The 16,904-nt window shown below is 47.1% G+C and overlaps 1 protein-coding gene across 1 annotated transcript in view; it reads right to left on the bottom strand.

Moving 5' to 3' along the window:
- LOC131281715 (diacylglycerol kinase 1) overlaps positions 1–16,904 on the bottom strand; it is an 82,822-nt gene that overhangs the window by 8,241 nt on the left and 57,677 nt on the right. Inside the window, exons 8-13 of the mRNA XM_058311062.1 lie at positions 16,065–16,187; positions 11,352–11,476; positions 6,227–6,335; positions 1,904–2,032; positions 1,479–1,690; positions 210–350 (exon numbers count right to left, since the gene is read on the bottom strand). Coding sequence (XP_058167045.1) covers positions 210–350; positions 1,479–1,690; positions 1,904–2,032; positions 6,227–6,335; positions 11,352–11,476; positions 16,065–16,187 — 839 coding nt within the window. The remainder of the gene's footprint in view (positions 1–209; positions 351–1,478; positions 1,691–1,903; positions 2,033–6,226; positions 6,336–11,351; positions 11,477–16,064; positions 16,188–16,904) is intronic.

The raw sequence follows: 16,904 nt of genomic DNA, 5'->3' as shown, positions 1-16,904 counted from the left end.
TAAATAGCGGGCCATTTGTCGACGGATGGTGTTGGAGGATATTCGATAAATGTTCACGCACGAAATGATTGCCAATAACGGTGTGGTGGTTTGATTTCGCCCCAGATTCAGACAAACTTTTATGAAAGCTACTACCACCCGCTGTTTCCCCCCTGCATCCACAGCAGAAACCCATCCGATACGGCAAACCGATACAAATGGGGCCTTACCTTTCCCTTGTTGGTGGTGAAATTGATCGATTTCTGCCGATCGAGCACGGCAGGGCAGATGGCGGTCGGTGGCAGGACGAGATTGGCGAACTCTCCCAGCGTACACTCTGCCTTCACGAGTGTGGCGCACTTGTTGTGGAGCTGGCGATGAAAGGTAAGGAAAGATGGGAGCAGTGTGAGTATTGTGGGGCATTAAACGGTGAGACACGGAGGCGGGGTGGTACGCCATGGGTGTTGGGAAAACCGGAGAGCAACAAAATGACAAACAGACATCAACTGATGAAGTGAGAGAAAACTCATTTCTCATTACCGGAACCGGTACTGGTTCCGTTTCGTCGATTCATTTTCCCACTCCATCCTAGGAATCTTCCAGCGCTCCTCCGTCCACCGGATCCGACCTGCGGATGGATGGGTTTGGATTTTTCAATAAAACGGTTTATCCCGAGAATAAACAATTTACGTGACCGTAAAGCAGTTTTCGGCGCCGTCGACCACCACACACCGCTCGCTAGACCCGGGCAGGGCAATAGATTAAAATGTTTAATGACCTCTGATCTCGTGTCAGTCAGCAGGGGACCCGCCGTTGGCGAGCGGGATGAGATCCGGTGGCCACCAGTGCCCGGTGCCAGGAAGGTTGATTGATGGGAATGGATGGACGGACGGATCGATCGAAAGATGGATTGAAGCACGCAAAATGACAAAAACAACAAGCGCGGGGTGAAGAAAAGAGCAACAAGATTTGCCATCCATTCACCGGGACGACCTACAAACCTATGCCCCGACCTCACATCACTGTATCGGGTGGGGAGTTTCAGGCGGGCGGTTCGCCCAGGAAGCCAAAGTTTGCACTGGTTGACTTTGGGAGGGGAAGGTGGAACTCGATGAAGCGTGGAACGTTTTTAATAAAAGAGTCTCACGAAGAAATTAATTTCGCCCTCGTCACGGGCGATTGTCCACCGAATGCTAATGAAGTATTCGGAATGTTGCGGTTGCTAGTTAATTAACCTTTTTCTTCGCATCTCCGTGAACCCATGTTCATGTAGCTCCGGATGGTATGATGAATGGCATTTTTACGATAACCCATGGGATAATTTAGTACAAGTAAGGTTACATTTTTGGTCACCAAAAATCGTTAGGGCGATAGGGATGTTTTGAAAATAGCCTATCCAATCCCGAAAGAGATTATTCTAGCGCAATAGCCTCCCTGTAGGAGTCGAAAGCAACGGCTTTCGATGGATTCAGAGGACAGTGAATCGGGAATTAACTTACCATCATGTGACACCACCGGCAGGTCAGCCCGGTTATACCGTTGTACGCTTTGATCCTTTTGCGACATTTCGAGCAGCGTCCGTAGCAGTTTCCTTCGACCCAGTGATGCTGGAACGTGGCGGTGGCTTTTGATTTTTTCGACTTTACGTAAGTTGCGATACAGGACGCCGGGGCACGCTGAACGCAGCGCTCGTGTACGGTGTATTTGCAGACTGAATGAACCGAGGGACGGCGAGAAAGAACAGAGAAACCCATCCGTGGGAGGATGTCTGAGTTTTAGATCTATTTACTGGATGCTGGGGGGAACTAGAGCGTTCTGGTTTTTGGATGAATATTTCTCTGTCTAAATACCAACGACATTTCGACTCGATATAAGGTCTATTCCACATCGCAACATTTTCCCTAGAAATAGAAAAGATACTTACGCACACAGCACAGACCCTTCTTGCCAAGACCGACGAGCATATTGAGGCACATATTACAGTAGGCTGGTTTGCTGAAATGTTTCAATCGCCACACGTGGTAGCCGTCCTCCTTCAGCGTATTGTCGACACCTGGATGGTAGAAGGGAAAACAAGAGCGGACAGTAAGCTATAATCGCCGGCCCAAATCGTGATGGTTTTGTGGGTAGGATTTTCCCAATCTCCCGGCTCCGATATTCTGTGCGCTACGAGCATCGCACGAAGCTCCCATCGGTTCCCATTGGGATATGTCGGCTGTGATCAACGTAAAAGCAGCCAGTAGCGTTGGCAAAAGTTGGCGCGCCATTACCGAGGGGTGGTTGGTGCATTCATTCGTGCGTCAGCGGTTCGTCGTGTCCAGCGGGATTTGTCCGCAACGCAAATATCGAAACGGCACGGTACGACGAATGGATGGATGCCATACGAGCCAAAGCTTAATGGGTCGTTGGTGACACCGAAATGGGCAAACCGGGACTGGGAAAGATTTATATGTCCACCGAGAGCCTGGAAGACCGGCGAATGGCATCAATTAGGGAGAATTAGCTATCGGAAAATCACACATTTCCTGTGGGGGTTTTTCCGACGCCATTGGCCATCTGCGCTCGTGCATTCTCTGCCCTCTTTTCGCGGGACCAGATCTACATTCTGCGAAGCGGTCACGGTTGGCTTTTTCGACTCTATCCGAAAGGTCGTAAAATATAATTACAAATGCAAACAAATGAGGTAGAAAATCAAAATAAAACAAACACGTAAACAAGGGCTGGAGTTCGTGCATGGTTCCGGGTTTCCTAGGGGTCACGGACGGACGTACTGGTCAAGCAGCAAGCGGTAGTTTTACAACGTGCCCACCGACCGATGACCACTGGCGCCCGGCCACTGTTATGGCGATTCGCATGTGCTTTTATGAGAAAAACAATTTTTAGCGTTCAGTTTATACGCTCCGTGAAGGTCGACTGCAGTTGCATTCACTTCGGCCATCTGTTTCGTCACGCGCCGGAGACCGTTGGTAAACAAGTGTGTGGGCTGTCGTCATCCTGGAGGCGGTTTGTCGAGAACCTTACTTGTGTGTGCTGACATCACAGCCCGCGGTTGCTTGGCACCTTCGTACACCTGTTATGCAAATGATTCACAGATTCTACAAGTCACCGAGCGCGCTGTGGCTACCGAAGCACGACCTACTGCTACGATGTAGCTTTTCGTTCGCTCACAATTAGCGCTTGGCTTCATTTGCCATTCGCTCGAATTAAGCAGCATCATTTCAATGCCATAGTATTACTCACTGTCGCACATTTTGTCACAGCTTCCGGCCTAGACCGACGCATACTTTGATCCTCCAGGTCACAATATTCGCTTCCGATTCGGCGCTACCGGGAACCGATCGGAGCAACTTTTCGTCGTGCGATAAACACAGTCGGCGGCGTACGAAACACACTTTGCGGTCGTTGAAAAATGGTTAAGCACGCGTCACTGCTTAAATTACACTGCAATACTATCGCGAATTAGCGAAGCAAAGGGTGGTACGCGCACAACGCGCAGAACAGATAAACTGCTCGCGAACAAGTCTACCGTCTTTGCTGATAACAGCTGATCGTGTGCCTGTCAACGATACAATGCGCCACTCGCGTTCGACGGTACGATAAACGTCAAACCAGGTTGTCAACTGATCGCGCGCTGTCACTTTGAGTGGCGTGCGTGTTCTGGCGGTGATCGTTAAAAACATGCTGTTGCGTGTCACGTGCATTTTACGATCTACGAAGATTAACGAAAAATTAACCGAAACATAAACACTTGTGAAGAATTAAAATTAAAACCATGAGTGATAATAGCGTCCGCTGTGAGGGTAATGAAAAGTAATCTCCTAACGATAATCTATCTCCGATTAACGCTCTAATGGCAAACGGAAGCATTCGAGATAAGCACGTTTGCGAGACATGTAAGGGGTAAAAAATAATACCGTTTCATAATCCGCAATTAGGATATTTGACCAAGATAACAAAACGGCGGTTTGTTTATCAATATGCCCACTTTTTCACGTCATCATGTTGTGCACAAATGTTAATGCATATTTAACGCATGTATTTACAAAACCAATGAAACCACATATCGTTGTACCAATTATAAGCCCTTCAACAGAGTTAATGGTGCATGTGGAGGAAAATCGATTTAAGAACAAAAGTTGGATGACTATCCACGCAATAAACTACGGTGGTACGGGGAATAACATTTGTGCTTTGCAAATTTTGTGTTTTGCTTTATTGCGTCAGCGATTCAGTGGAGCTACAATAATCAAGATTGAATAGCTGTTTGGCATGCCTGTTATGCAGTTGGTTTGATTTGGGTCAACTGTTTGGCATTTATTATAATCCGCAAAAATAGAGCTGTCGATGCCGTGCCTCTGAATCGAACCACAACCCGAACCCGAGAAGGGTTACCGTCCACTAGGAGGACCGATGAAACGTGACGCTCCTACAAATCGTGTGACCAAATTCCAGTGCAAGGGACCAACACCGTAGACCAGAAATTAATTTAGATAGTGTACCCATCGCTACCGACGACATCGGAGAGTGGCACAAAAATAGATCCACATCAGTCTCTGTCACTTTGTGGAGCCCGGTTGTCTTCCGACCACCGCCGGATGGTTTAAGATGACACACTGCCTCTGGTGGCTGAAACGGCTTCTCTCGGTGGATGATGGATGCGTTTCGGTTGGAGATGTTCATTGACCCGGCTTTGTTTTCGGTTGTCGGTGCTATTTTTCGGAGCCGCTTTTACAAACCGACCCACCCCGTGAATGGTGTTTACGGAAAGGTTCGCTGCCGGTGGCATAAATAATCGATCCGATTTCTCGCCGTCCCAAGCTTTCGGTGCCGCAATCGAAACCACAATCGTATTAATCGGGTTCGCAGCCACGAGGATAAGCTCTCGATTTCGGTGGCCGTTTCGAGTGGGACACTGTTTGCGTTTTGCAAACTGATTGATGGCATTTTGAACGCAAGACCAGAAAGGCAGGGTGAGAGTGGCAGGAGTTCTTTTATGGTCGTGGTACTGAGGTTAGTAAAATAATGGACGACGATAGACGTGCGGCCTCTAAGGAACCATCCGTTCCGAGGGGCAAAGAAAAAAGGACAAATCGATTTGTATCGATGAGCCACGGTACACCGTTCTTGTACCGTCCGTACTTTGTGTTCCCTCAAGAAATGCACTGCCGCAGGGAAGGGTCGTGTACACCGGCGTTGCACGAGAAATTACTCTCTGGAGGATCGACCTCCGGGACGTGCCGCGCACATACGAGTGGGAAAACCGGCACCTAACGAGATGGTCCAATGTGTGCCCAAGTGCCCGCCTTCAGGGGACGATGCAATTAAGTTAAGTGTAGATTAGTATCTCGCCTGCACCGACACAATCTTTCTCCGAGGTGTTCCCCGGTGAATGGTGTGTTACGGTAATTGATTGAATTATCCTCTCCTCCCGGTAACGATTTACTGCACCGTATTTATAAGAGTGCACGTTCGATAGCGCACACGTTGTCTAGAAGAGGGACTGACCGGCAACGGCATAAGTGCGTCATTACCAAGGCGCTTTTATCCTTCCCATGGGTGAGGTTTTGCGCTGCCGGCAATGGACATCTGCACATATAGTTTGATTTTTGCACCGCAAATTAGGTGCCTTGAAACAGTACAGTTGAAGTCAACTTAGTTTTCCATAATCCCCATAAAGACAAACATTTTTATTACAATGGCTAGTGATTGTTTCGAGGAAATATTTGTAGAGCTGGTTTATGTTTTATTACGGTACCGACCAGTCTAAATGTCGTGTTAGATGTCGTGAACATTTCATTGCGTTCTGTTGATATAAGGTAATCTATTCATCGAATTAGGCAGTGTATCAAAATATTCTTAAATTATTAGCAAAGCAATTATCTAATCAAAGATTGATTAAGCCAACAACGTGTTGAATGCTCAGTACGAACGAAGAGGAATCGTTAAGCGCACATTTATGATACCCGCTTCAGTCGCTCATCATTATTTCATCATGCGCTCTTCGGCCGTCTTGCCATAAACATTTTAATTCAGCCTAGCAGAGCTCCTCGGTGAAACAACCGGTCGGTGAAGTTTGGCACGCGTCGATTTTCCTACTATGGATTCCCCTCGCAGACGCTATTTCCCGCTTGGATATTGGATTACACTTTTATTTTGCTCGTTTCCCGCGAACAAGCGAAAAAAAATCACGGCTTTTTCTGCGATTCCTCCGTAATACAGCGCTTTCTAACATGTTTGAGAGACTTACCAAGAAGTACTAGCAACGGGATCGTTGTCAGGCCACCGCGCTGCCACTCCTCCAGCGAAACGCACCCATCGCCGTCGTAGTCAATCTCGGTCATCATGTCCTGGAGGATCTGTTGGTGTTGTTGTTGTTGTTGTATTTTTCCAAGTGATCCCGGTCGGTCGCGATGATGCCAGGCGGGAAAATCGAGCGAAACGGGGTCCAGCGGGTGGTGGGTGGTCGTGAGAGATTACCATTTCGAGGGCGCATCCGTCAACGGTCACGATGTCGATAAGTGCGTAAAGAAAAGTTGGAGAAGAGGGTGAAATAGAGTGAAGCAGAGAATGAAAAAGCAAAGAATGATTACTCAATCGAATAACTAAGCAGCATTAACATCGAACTAGTTCTGGAAACTACGGCCCGACGGGATCTCTCTCCAAGCTCCTCGCTAGCCGATGTCGATGTTGTGTGCCTTATTTTTACATTACAGACTATTTTTGAGCCGCTTGCTAAACCGTCGGACCGAGAAACTGCCACGTGCGCCACGAACGGTCAACATCGACGTACACGAGGAGCACGGATAGTGGCCGTTTGATAACGGCATAACTGCTATAGATATGTGAACGGGGTATATACAAACTACACCCTTGTTTATGTCAGTTTTGACAGCGGAGGAAATAAAGGAGTTCATTCGAGAATTGTCACCACGTGTTACGGTCAAGTCCTTGAGATCCGAAAGTGAATAACTAAGAGATATAATAGTTCTGGCGACGAGATGGTTGATCGAACCAATAATGCCGGCAGTGCGCCGAATACAAGTTCCAATACATCGGCAGAAACAGTTGCCGGTACTGCTCCACCACCAAATTTTGGTATGGAACCATTCGACCGACGCAAGTCGAAATGGCTGCGGTGGGTGGATCGACTCGAAACCGCATTCGAGATTTACGGAGTGACGGCGGAGAGAGTAAAAAGGAACTACTTATTGCATTACATGGGGACGGAAACCTACGATGTCATTTGCGACAAGGTTGCTCCGGATGCTCCTCGGGATCGGACGTACGACCAGATCGTGACAACTCTGAATGAGTTTTACAGTCCGCAGCCACTAGAAATTGCTGAAAACTACAAGTTCAATAGTCGCCGACAAGGTGACAAGGATGCTACTTCGGCTGAGGAGTCAGTCGACGAGTACTTGGTGGCGTTGCGGAGGATGGCGGCATCGTGCAACTTCGGGGATTACTTAGAAAAGGCGCTGCGCAACCAGCTTGTGTTTGGCATTAAACGTAGTGACATCCGAGATCGATTGCTGGAACGGCGGACACTAACACTCCAGGAAGCTCGAGACATAGCAGTTGTCTCGAAAAGGCCGAACAGAGATCGAAGGATGTGCACCAAAACAAGACATGCATGCGGTGTACCATCCCCCTGGTAAAGGTGCGAAGAAACCGAACCGTGCGGAAAGGCCCAATACTAGCTCGGAGAAGCCTAGTTGTTATCGATGCGGGGATAAGTCACATTTGGCTAATACATGCAAGCACAAAAATACCGTCTGCTCGTGCTGTAAGACTAAAGGCCACTTAGCGAAAGTGTGCCTTAAAAAGAAGAAAATGGAATCACGGGATACTACGCAAACCCATCATGTTGAAAGTGTCAAAATTCGGGAGGTGTTTACAGTTTGCGCACCGTCCCATTACAAAAAACTCTGGTTAAATGTGACACTAAACCAAAAGATCATTAAGTTTGAAGTAGACACGGGGTCACCAGTTAGCATCATGAGTGAGGAACACCAAAGAAGACTGTTTCCAAACGCGCAGTTGCGGGAATCTGGAACTAGTCTTGTGAGCTATTGCAACACTCCAATCGTTGTACGTGGCATACTCGATGTGGAAGTGCAGCTAGCTGACAAGACAATGCTACTACCACTGTATGTAACCAAGTCCAACAAACATCCCCTAGTCGGCCGGGAATGGCTAGTACAGATGGAGATAGACTGGCAACGACTTGTGGCAGAATCCGTGAATACTGTCGAGCCTGACGTGAATCACCATGCAACGGATTGCAAGGCAGTGCTGGAGCGGTACCCTAAGGTGTTCGAAGCGTCAATAGGGCGCATTTCCAACATGCAGGCCCACTTACGGCTAAGAGAAAACACTCGACCAGTATTTCTCAAAGCGCGGAAGCTACCATTTAATATGATAAAAATGGTAGAAGACGAGTTGGAAAAGTTGGTGCAGGAAGGAGTGCTCTCAAAGGTAGATTCAAGTAGCTGGGCAACACCAATAGTACCGATCAGGAAAGCACACAATCGGGTGAGAATTTGCGGAGATTATAAACAAACAGTTAACCCGAATCTGGTTGTGGACAGACATCCATTACCGACAATTGATGAACTGTTCGCATCGCTTGCTGGAGGGAAGAAATTCAGCAAAATTGATCTGGTCCAAGCATACCTACAGCTAGAAGTGGCGCCAGAAGATCGGGAAATACTAACACTTTCTACTCACCGTGGCTTGTACAGACCCAACAGACTGATGTACGGCATTGCATCAGCTCCCGCGATCTGGCAAAGACAGATCGAAGTAATTCTCCAAGGAATCGAGGGAGTCAGTGTTTTCCTCGATGATATTAAGATCACAGGAGACACGGAGCAAAAACATCTGCGCCGACTAGAGGAAGTATTGTCTCGACTGAACGAACGTGGCATACGGGTTAACAGGGAAAAGTGCCAATTCTTTGCGGATAAAATCGAGTACTGTGGATACTTGATTGATGCAAATGGTATCCACAAGATCCAAAAGAAAGTAGAAGCAATACAGCAAATGCCGACACCAAAGAACAGAGAAGAGGTACGCTCGTTTGTCGGATTAATCAACTACTACGGACGGTTTCTACAAAATTTGAGCACCATTCTGTACCCGTTGAACAACCTACTCAAACAGGATGTTCCCTTCCAATGGAATAAGCAATGCAACGACTCCTTCAAGAGGGTGAAAGAACAGGTCCAATCAGAGAAATGCTTGGTACATTACACACCCGAGTTACCTGTGTTACTGGCGACAGATGCGTCACCATACGGAGTTGGAGCGGTATTAAGTCACGTTTACCCGGATGGCTCGGAGCGGCCGATACAGTTTGCGTCGCAAACATTGAATCGAGTTCAACAAAAGTATATGCAGGTAGACAAAGAAGCTTATGCTATCGTATTTGGCGTAAGGAAATTCTTTCAATACCTATACGGCCGGAAGTTTACCTTACTCACTGACAACCAAGCGATTACCAAGATTTTCGCGGAACATAAAGGGTTGCCAGTAATGTCAGCATTACGGATGCAGCATTACGCGACATTCTTACAAAGTTTTGAGTATAACATTCGATTCCGGAAATCTGCAGACCACGCGAATGCTGATGCCATGTCCCGCATGCCATTAAATACTATTGATCCGGAAGATGAAATGGAAGAGTCAGATGCAATAGAGTTGAACCAAATAGAAACATTGCCTTTGACCGCAATGGAGCTAGAGAACGCGGTGGCGAAGGACAAACAAATACAAAAGTTGCTTCAAGGAATTCGACACAGCCGAGCAGTAGATGCGCAAGATCGGTTCGGCATAGACCAACAAGAATTTACAATTCAAAAAGGGTGCTTACTACGTGGAATTCGGGTTTACATACCACCATCGCTGCGCAGGAAAGTGCTGGAAGAGCTACATTCAGCGCATTTCGGAACGACTCGCACTAAATCGCTTGCTCGGGGTTACTGCTGGTGGCCTGGGATGGACCAGGAGATAGAACGAATGGTAGCAAACTGTACGGACTGCCAGTCGGTCAAACCTGAACCGGCTAAGGCGAATCTTCATTGCTGGGAGACACCAAGTGCGCCATTCCAACGGGTTCATGTGGATTTCGCAGGTCCATTTATGGACAAATATTTCTTCATTTACGTTGATGCTTTCAGCAAATGGCCGGAGGTTAAGATTTGCAAATCAATCACGGCTGAACATACTGTAAACATGTGTCGTGAGCTGTTCAGTACATTTGGAATTTCATCAGTTATAGTGAGCGATCATGGCGTTCAGTTTACTTCAGTACTGTTCAAAGAATTCCTCAAGATGAACGGCGTGGTACATAAAATGGGTGCACCGTATCATCCAGCTACAAATGGTCAAGCGGAGCGATATGTGCAGACTATTAAAAACAAGTTAAAAGCTGTGAAGTGTTCCAAATCACAGATCCACCTGGAACTGTGCAATATATTGCTGACTTACCGCAAAACCATACACCCGGCGACGGGAAAATCGCCATCCATGCTAGTATTCGGAAGGCAGATTCGATCGCGATTGGACCTAATGCTACCTACATCGGATAAGTCCAATAAGGAGGGTTTGGAAGTGCGACAATTTCAGGTCGGAGATCGGGTGCGTGTACGAGATTTCCTATCTCATGACAAATGGAAATTCGGAAGAATTGCTGAGAGAGTGGGGAAGTTAAGGTACAATGTGCACCTAGACGATGGACGTATCTGGGAGCGGCACATCGACCATATTTCAAAGGTGAGTGCTGATCTGCAAGGTACAGCGAAGGATACTGGTGCAAAGAGCGATCATCAGAGAGGTGACATCATAACTAACCCGGAAGAGGTGTTTCCATCTGCTTCTTCGAAAACTGCTACTGCCACGACGAATACGACGAGTGATGCCGAAAAGACGGATGTTGGTACATTGCCTGTGTCCGAGCGGGAAACCGACATCGCTTCGGAGCAGATCAAGGGTTCGGACGGAGGGAACAGCCCGGAGCCGGAGCCTGACCGATCAGATGACTTCAGCGGAGAGCTGAACGTACGACGCTCCAGTCGGACGAAGAAACCTCCTCAAAGGTTGAACTTATAAGGAAATGCTACTACTGGAACTTCTTCTTCAACAAGGGGGAGAATTGCTATAGATATGTGAACGGGGTATATACAAACTACACCCTTGTTTATGTCAGTTTTGACAGCGGAGGAAATAAAGGAGTTCATTCGAGAATTGTCACCACGTGTTACGGTCAAGTCCTTGAGATCCGAAAGTGAATAACTAAGAGATATAATAATAACGATATCGCGGAGATGGAGAGAGAGAGAGAGAGAGAGAAGACGATCTCGTTTACTCACCGGACGCAGCTCGGACACGTCCCAGCCAAGGTACTCGGCGACCGACATCATCTGGTTGACGATTGCATCCGTTTCGGTCGTATCGAGGACGCCGTTTCCGTCGGTGTCGTACAACCGGAACATGACTGTAAGGAGAAAAGAGTATAAAAAACAGGAACAAAACGTGTAAGAAAGTATGGACACCAAGGAAGGTGTGGCGGAGTGGGTGGACAAGTATGGAATGGAAATGAAAGTTTGGAAAAGCGCAATAATCTCCCTCCCGGTCTATTATCGGTTCGGACAGGACAAGCGATTGGGAATGCAGGGTATGCGAATCGAACATGTCGCTAATGTAGCCTCCCAGGAGAGACAACCCGGTACGATGTGACCCCGTGAACTTCTCCTGGCAGCACTTGGACGGATCATAAAAGTCTCCGGTTGTGGCCGGGGCGTGCATTTGTTTTTCCGGTCATCGAAACGATCGAATCGATAAGGGTTGAGCGAGTCGATATGTTGGTCAGTAGTCGACAAGAAAGTAAAAAAGGATTACTGACAAAATGCTGACGTGAGATTTGTTCAAGATAAGGATGTTCTTTACCGTTCTAACGAATGATGCCTAACATCTTCATACTAAACTAAACTAAATAAATTACTTTACTACCAAATTGTTTTACTTAGTCACAATCCACCATTCTATGTCCTAAGCTTCTTGAACAATAATCCATCACTCGATTTATTCTCGAATAGGACGCAGGGTATAATAACTGAATATTTATCTATTCAAATGATATGCCTATCATTATAACCCATCAGACCATTTAACTATTTCTCGAAAGCCATTTTTCTTACCAAGGATAAAATGAGAAAAATTGTTTGAGCCTTCGTTTTCACCGCTCGGTAGGACGAAATTGTCCCATCAAAGCAAGGAAAGCTAGAAAAACAACAAAACTTACGTAATTTATATGGGAAGCCATTTTTCCTGTGGAAAAACTGATCTCCCATCGTGAGGGCGATTTGTTGTCGCAATATCTGATACAATTTGCAACGGCAGCAAAGGGCCACAGCGGGCGGTTGTCTCGGTGAGTCACGGCACTGCGAAACGTGTAATGTCCGCAGGGAAAATCGTGCTGACCCAACCCGGTTGGTCCAATCCACAAAGTCTCCAAGCGGTTCAATTGTTTGGAGTAGTACTGCAAGATCTCGACCGGAACTGGGTGAAAGGATTTTTCCTCTTTTCACCATCGATTGTGCCAACGTTAAGGCGCGTGTCGCCTCGTGCGTTCGTGCGGATCCGGCCACCGGACCACCGTTTGATATGAATCGGAAATAAATCTATAAATAAATATTATGAGAAAGGCTTTTGCCAGGCCCGGCCGGCTTCAGCTTCTTGACGGAAGCTTGTAACGAAACGTACACGATTTATACGCCTTTTCCTTCCGGTTCCGCTGGGCTGCGTTCCTTTCGGGGCGGGGCCCATCTTCCGGGCTGATCCCCGGTTTGGCCCTGTCAACGATATTTCATCCGAGCGAAGACGCGGGGCAGGCTTCTACCAAAAAAGGCGAAATGTGGAAAACTGATCGTCCGACGAGCAATATCTGACGGGTGACGATGGAAGGAAAAGTTTCATTTTCCTTCATCATCCAATCGAAACGACACTTCACACCACCCCTGTTGCGATGGGGGGCACGAAGGGATGGCCGTGGGAGTGGTGTATAACATATCGGCTAAAATTAGTCTTTGCTCGAGACTTTTGCGAGGCACAAAAAAGAGACGCTTTTTCGGATGAGAATCGGAACAACAAAAGCACATACACACACACACCCACCTACAGGGACTGGGCGCACGGCATGGAGACGATAATGACGTCCTTTAGATGATGAGCAGGATGAAGAGATGCTTTTGACGAGAGCCGTAATCATTTATTCCTTCGGTCGGCACCGGCGCTACCATCGGACCCATGCCTTCGAGGTGGACAGGCCCCGGGAGCCGGCCGCTGTCATTTCGGCGACAACGACCAAAAGACCTCATCTGCTGATCGCTTGCGAGGCTCGAAAAATGGCCCTACCCAAGTGAGCATACGACCGGTCGGATGTAGCATAAAAATGACAACTCAATAACGTCGTCGTCGTCGTCGTTAGGGCTCCCATACATTTTGCGGCAATAACCTGGAACGCATCGGAAACGATCCCGGAGGCCATGTAGGCTTTTAGCAAAACTGGTCTATAATTCATTTCCATCGTAATGAACGTGTGGTCGGTGTGAGGTTTCGCTGCAATAAAAGCGGAAATGAAGGACCAAAGGAAGCCGAAATGGAACGGTATTGGGAAAAGGCCACAGCCATTCAGCAGAATGCACAGATCAAACACACGCTCCCGACGGAAATGGACTGTCAGTGAAGATCAAAAGAACGCCTGTGGTGTGTTCGAACACACACACACACAAATAGATATATGAATTTGTTTGCGCAATTTATGTCCTCGCAATGAATTGATGGATGGCAGAACGCATTAGAAAAAGTTGTGATTCTTTTCCGATAAACTCTGCCAAACATCGACGCTGGATGTTACCCAAATCGAACGTGTGATGTTCAGTGAAAGCATCCTAAATAGGTATCCAATAACAGGGCGCCTCAGTATTTGATTTTTGTGCCCATTCCACTCGCGTCTTCCGGCGCCCTGGGGTGTGGAAGTTGTCCAACAATTCCAAACCGAAGTTAAAATCTTTCTTACTGACACTCCCCCCCGCCTGGCTTGGAACAATGCCAATAAACGTCCGTGCCGGGGAACGAGGGGGAGAAAAAAACTTTGGACATACATTCTCATCATCGGCAGTCGGACGTGGCGACATGGGAAAGTTATGCGGGCCACGGTTCGGACTCGCTGTCGAAATTCCTTGACATCACCTCGACTTGCATGCACAACTATGTGGGAGATGTTTTCGGGACTGGGCGGGAAGTGGAAAAAAAACGAAAAACGAGCACCGCTCCGGAAAACTTTTCGAAAATGCACTACAACGGTAAAGTGAAGAGCATTGCCCTTGGCGACCAACTTTTCTTTGGCGCTCGTAAGGAGCGCTTATAACTCTTCGCAAGCAGCTCTGACTATACACAAGCACGCCCACATGTACGGAAAACGAATGCACAAGCACTAGAAGGAAGGAAAAACGCCACGACAAAACGACGGAAGGAAAGTGTTGCGTTCACATAAATAAAGCTATTCTAATGCATAGCTCGTGCGTCGTTGTTTTGGCGAGAACTTTCTGTTTCACTGCCGTTCGTGCGCCGTCTCGGTCGGTCTGAAATCTTCGCAGCCAAAGCACTCCTGCTGGACGCAAACCGGCGAATGATTGCCATTTGTATGATAATAGCGACCAAGATCCCGCTTAGACAAACGCGCGTTTTGCGCGAATCAAAGGATTACGGGGAAGTGAGCGGGGAAGCCACTTATTTGCTTATGATGATCCACTGAATGCGAGCCGTGTGGCCACAGAGTTTGAAGTGGATTTCGGAGCTCGATCACGGGGGGATTTCATCGGCTTCGATGTGAGGACATTCGCCCGGCATCGGTTGATTGAAGCGAAAGCCCACTCCACAAGGAGGGGGAGAAGGGGGGGAGGGGGACACACATGGGCAGTACTAGAATAACAAAATAACTTTTCCACTTTGCTTTAATAATAAAAAAAAATCTTAATGCAAACTTTAGTCATAAAACACAACAGAAGGAGTAAGTTGTGTTTGGAAGTGATTTAGTATTTGGATTGGTAGATTTGAATTTCAACTCCTGAGGCAACTAATTCTATACTGCAACTACTAGAGTTGTGTAATTTAGATTCAGATTTATTAATCTGAATGATTCTTTGCGTTTTAGAGATTCATGAATCTTTTGTGATGCATACATCAAGTGATGCAAAGTGATGGTTGAGGGCCTCCGTTTCTTTTGTTTTTTGATCGCATGATCCACGCCAATGAAAGAATCGTGGAGATTTGTGACAGATCCAAAGATTCAGAAAGATTCATTAAGGTTTGAAGATTCGAGTCCCCAAAGATTCATGAATCCATCTGAATGAATCTTATATGAATCTTACGTGAAAGATTCATATGAATGAGCTTCGAAAAAAAGTAACTAATGTCTACGATAAACATACTTTCATTTTCAAATAGATGGCATAAAATTATTGCCAGTTAATTAAGATTGCAATTCAAAATTTCCTTCTAAAACCGCATTCTAGACATCTTTCGCCCTGAGTCATCGCAGAGTGCCCGTTCCGGTTCAATATATATATATATATCTCGTGCTTAGATTGATTAATGAGAAAGTTATGACGTCAATCGGAAGATCAAAGCTGTTCCCATTTGTCGATCTCGCTTACGATTCGATTTTATGAGCAGGCTCTAACATCCATGCCCCGCCCCTGCTTCCTTTGCACACCAAGCAGTTACGTCTCAACGGGAAGGTACACCGGTCGAGGTGATTGACAGATTCCGCCAGGAAGGTGGGAAAGAAACATTAAACTTGGTTATGATAGGGAAAAGGAAGATAGATTTTCCTGTCGTTCGAAATCTAAGATTCCCATTGGTTTCCGGGTGGAATTGACAGAACGCTTGAAGTGCTTGCCCCTCGACTGTTCCTGGCTCGGCACCTGGAAAGGCACCACCCACTCCATGACAAGCATCACCAGGGTCTGTCAAACGCCAACCAACAAACTGCACTCCAACACTCAAACGGCGGTACTTACATTCCAGCTTATCCTCCGGCCGACCGGCTTCCAGTAGCGAGAGGTAGCACACGACATCCTTGAGTGGAACCTTCAGCAGCAGTGGATCCAGAAAGGACTGCTTTCTCGGAATCAGTCTAATGTCTGCAAAGAGAACGGTGAAAGTGGACCGAGAAGGGCCGTGTTAGAATTTTGGGTAAGCGCCTCGGGAGTCAAGGGATGGATACGCGACGTGAATCGAGCAATCGATCCGTAAACCGAACGTAGCTTGGGAGAAGTGTTACATTCTCGTCGCGTAATGGGGGGGTGCTTATGCTCAAACAACACTCTTCTAAGCCGAATTCATGTAGGGGAAGGAAAAGTCGTTTTTTTTTTCAACAAAATGCTTGTATTTCTAGGAAATTGAAAATTCAGAAAGGCATCCAATAAATCGGTTCTGCACCCGATTGAACGCCGACCGCGGTGAAGGAAGCTGGAACTTGTTTTCCAACGCTTGGAGCCTATTCAACCTTGGTATCTCACGTATAGACGACGGGATGAAGAAGGGAACGGGGCCTATAATCCGGCAGTGATTTCTCGCAAATCGATTTTCTCGAGCTAGCAAGTATCGCGATACCAACGAGGGCATGCAACAGGTAGCTCCTAATCTCACCCTATTCTCCTTCAGAGTCATTCAAAACAGAAAACACCGATAGTCTCATTGAGGGCCCCTCCATTGGATTGGAAATGGCTTCTGTTTTCGTTCCATCGGCTGAAAGCAGACAGGTTCGTTCGCCGAAGAAAAACAAATAACGGATGGTTTGATGCAAACAAGCTTTTCTACTGCTTTGTTTTACTCTCTCTCTACTCTACGGGTTGAAT

This window comes from Anopheles ziemanni, chromosome 2, assembly GCF_943734765.1.
Source record: "Anopheles ziemanni chromosome 2, idAnoZiCoDA_A2_x.2, whole genome shotgun sequence".
In the NCBI taxonomy this organism is placed as follows: Eukaryota; Metazoa; Arthropoda; class Insecta; order Diptera; family Culicidae; genus Anopheles; species Anopheles ziemanni.
This window is presented reverse-complemented; position numbering and strand designations above follow the sequence as displayed.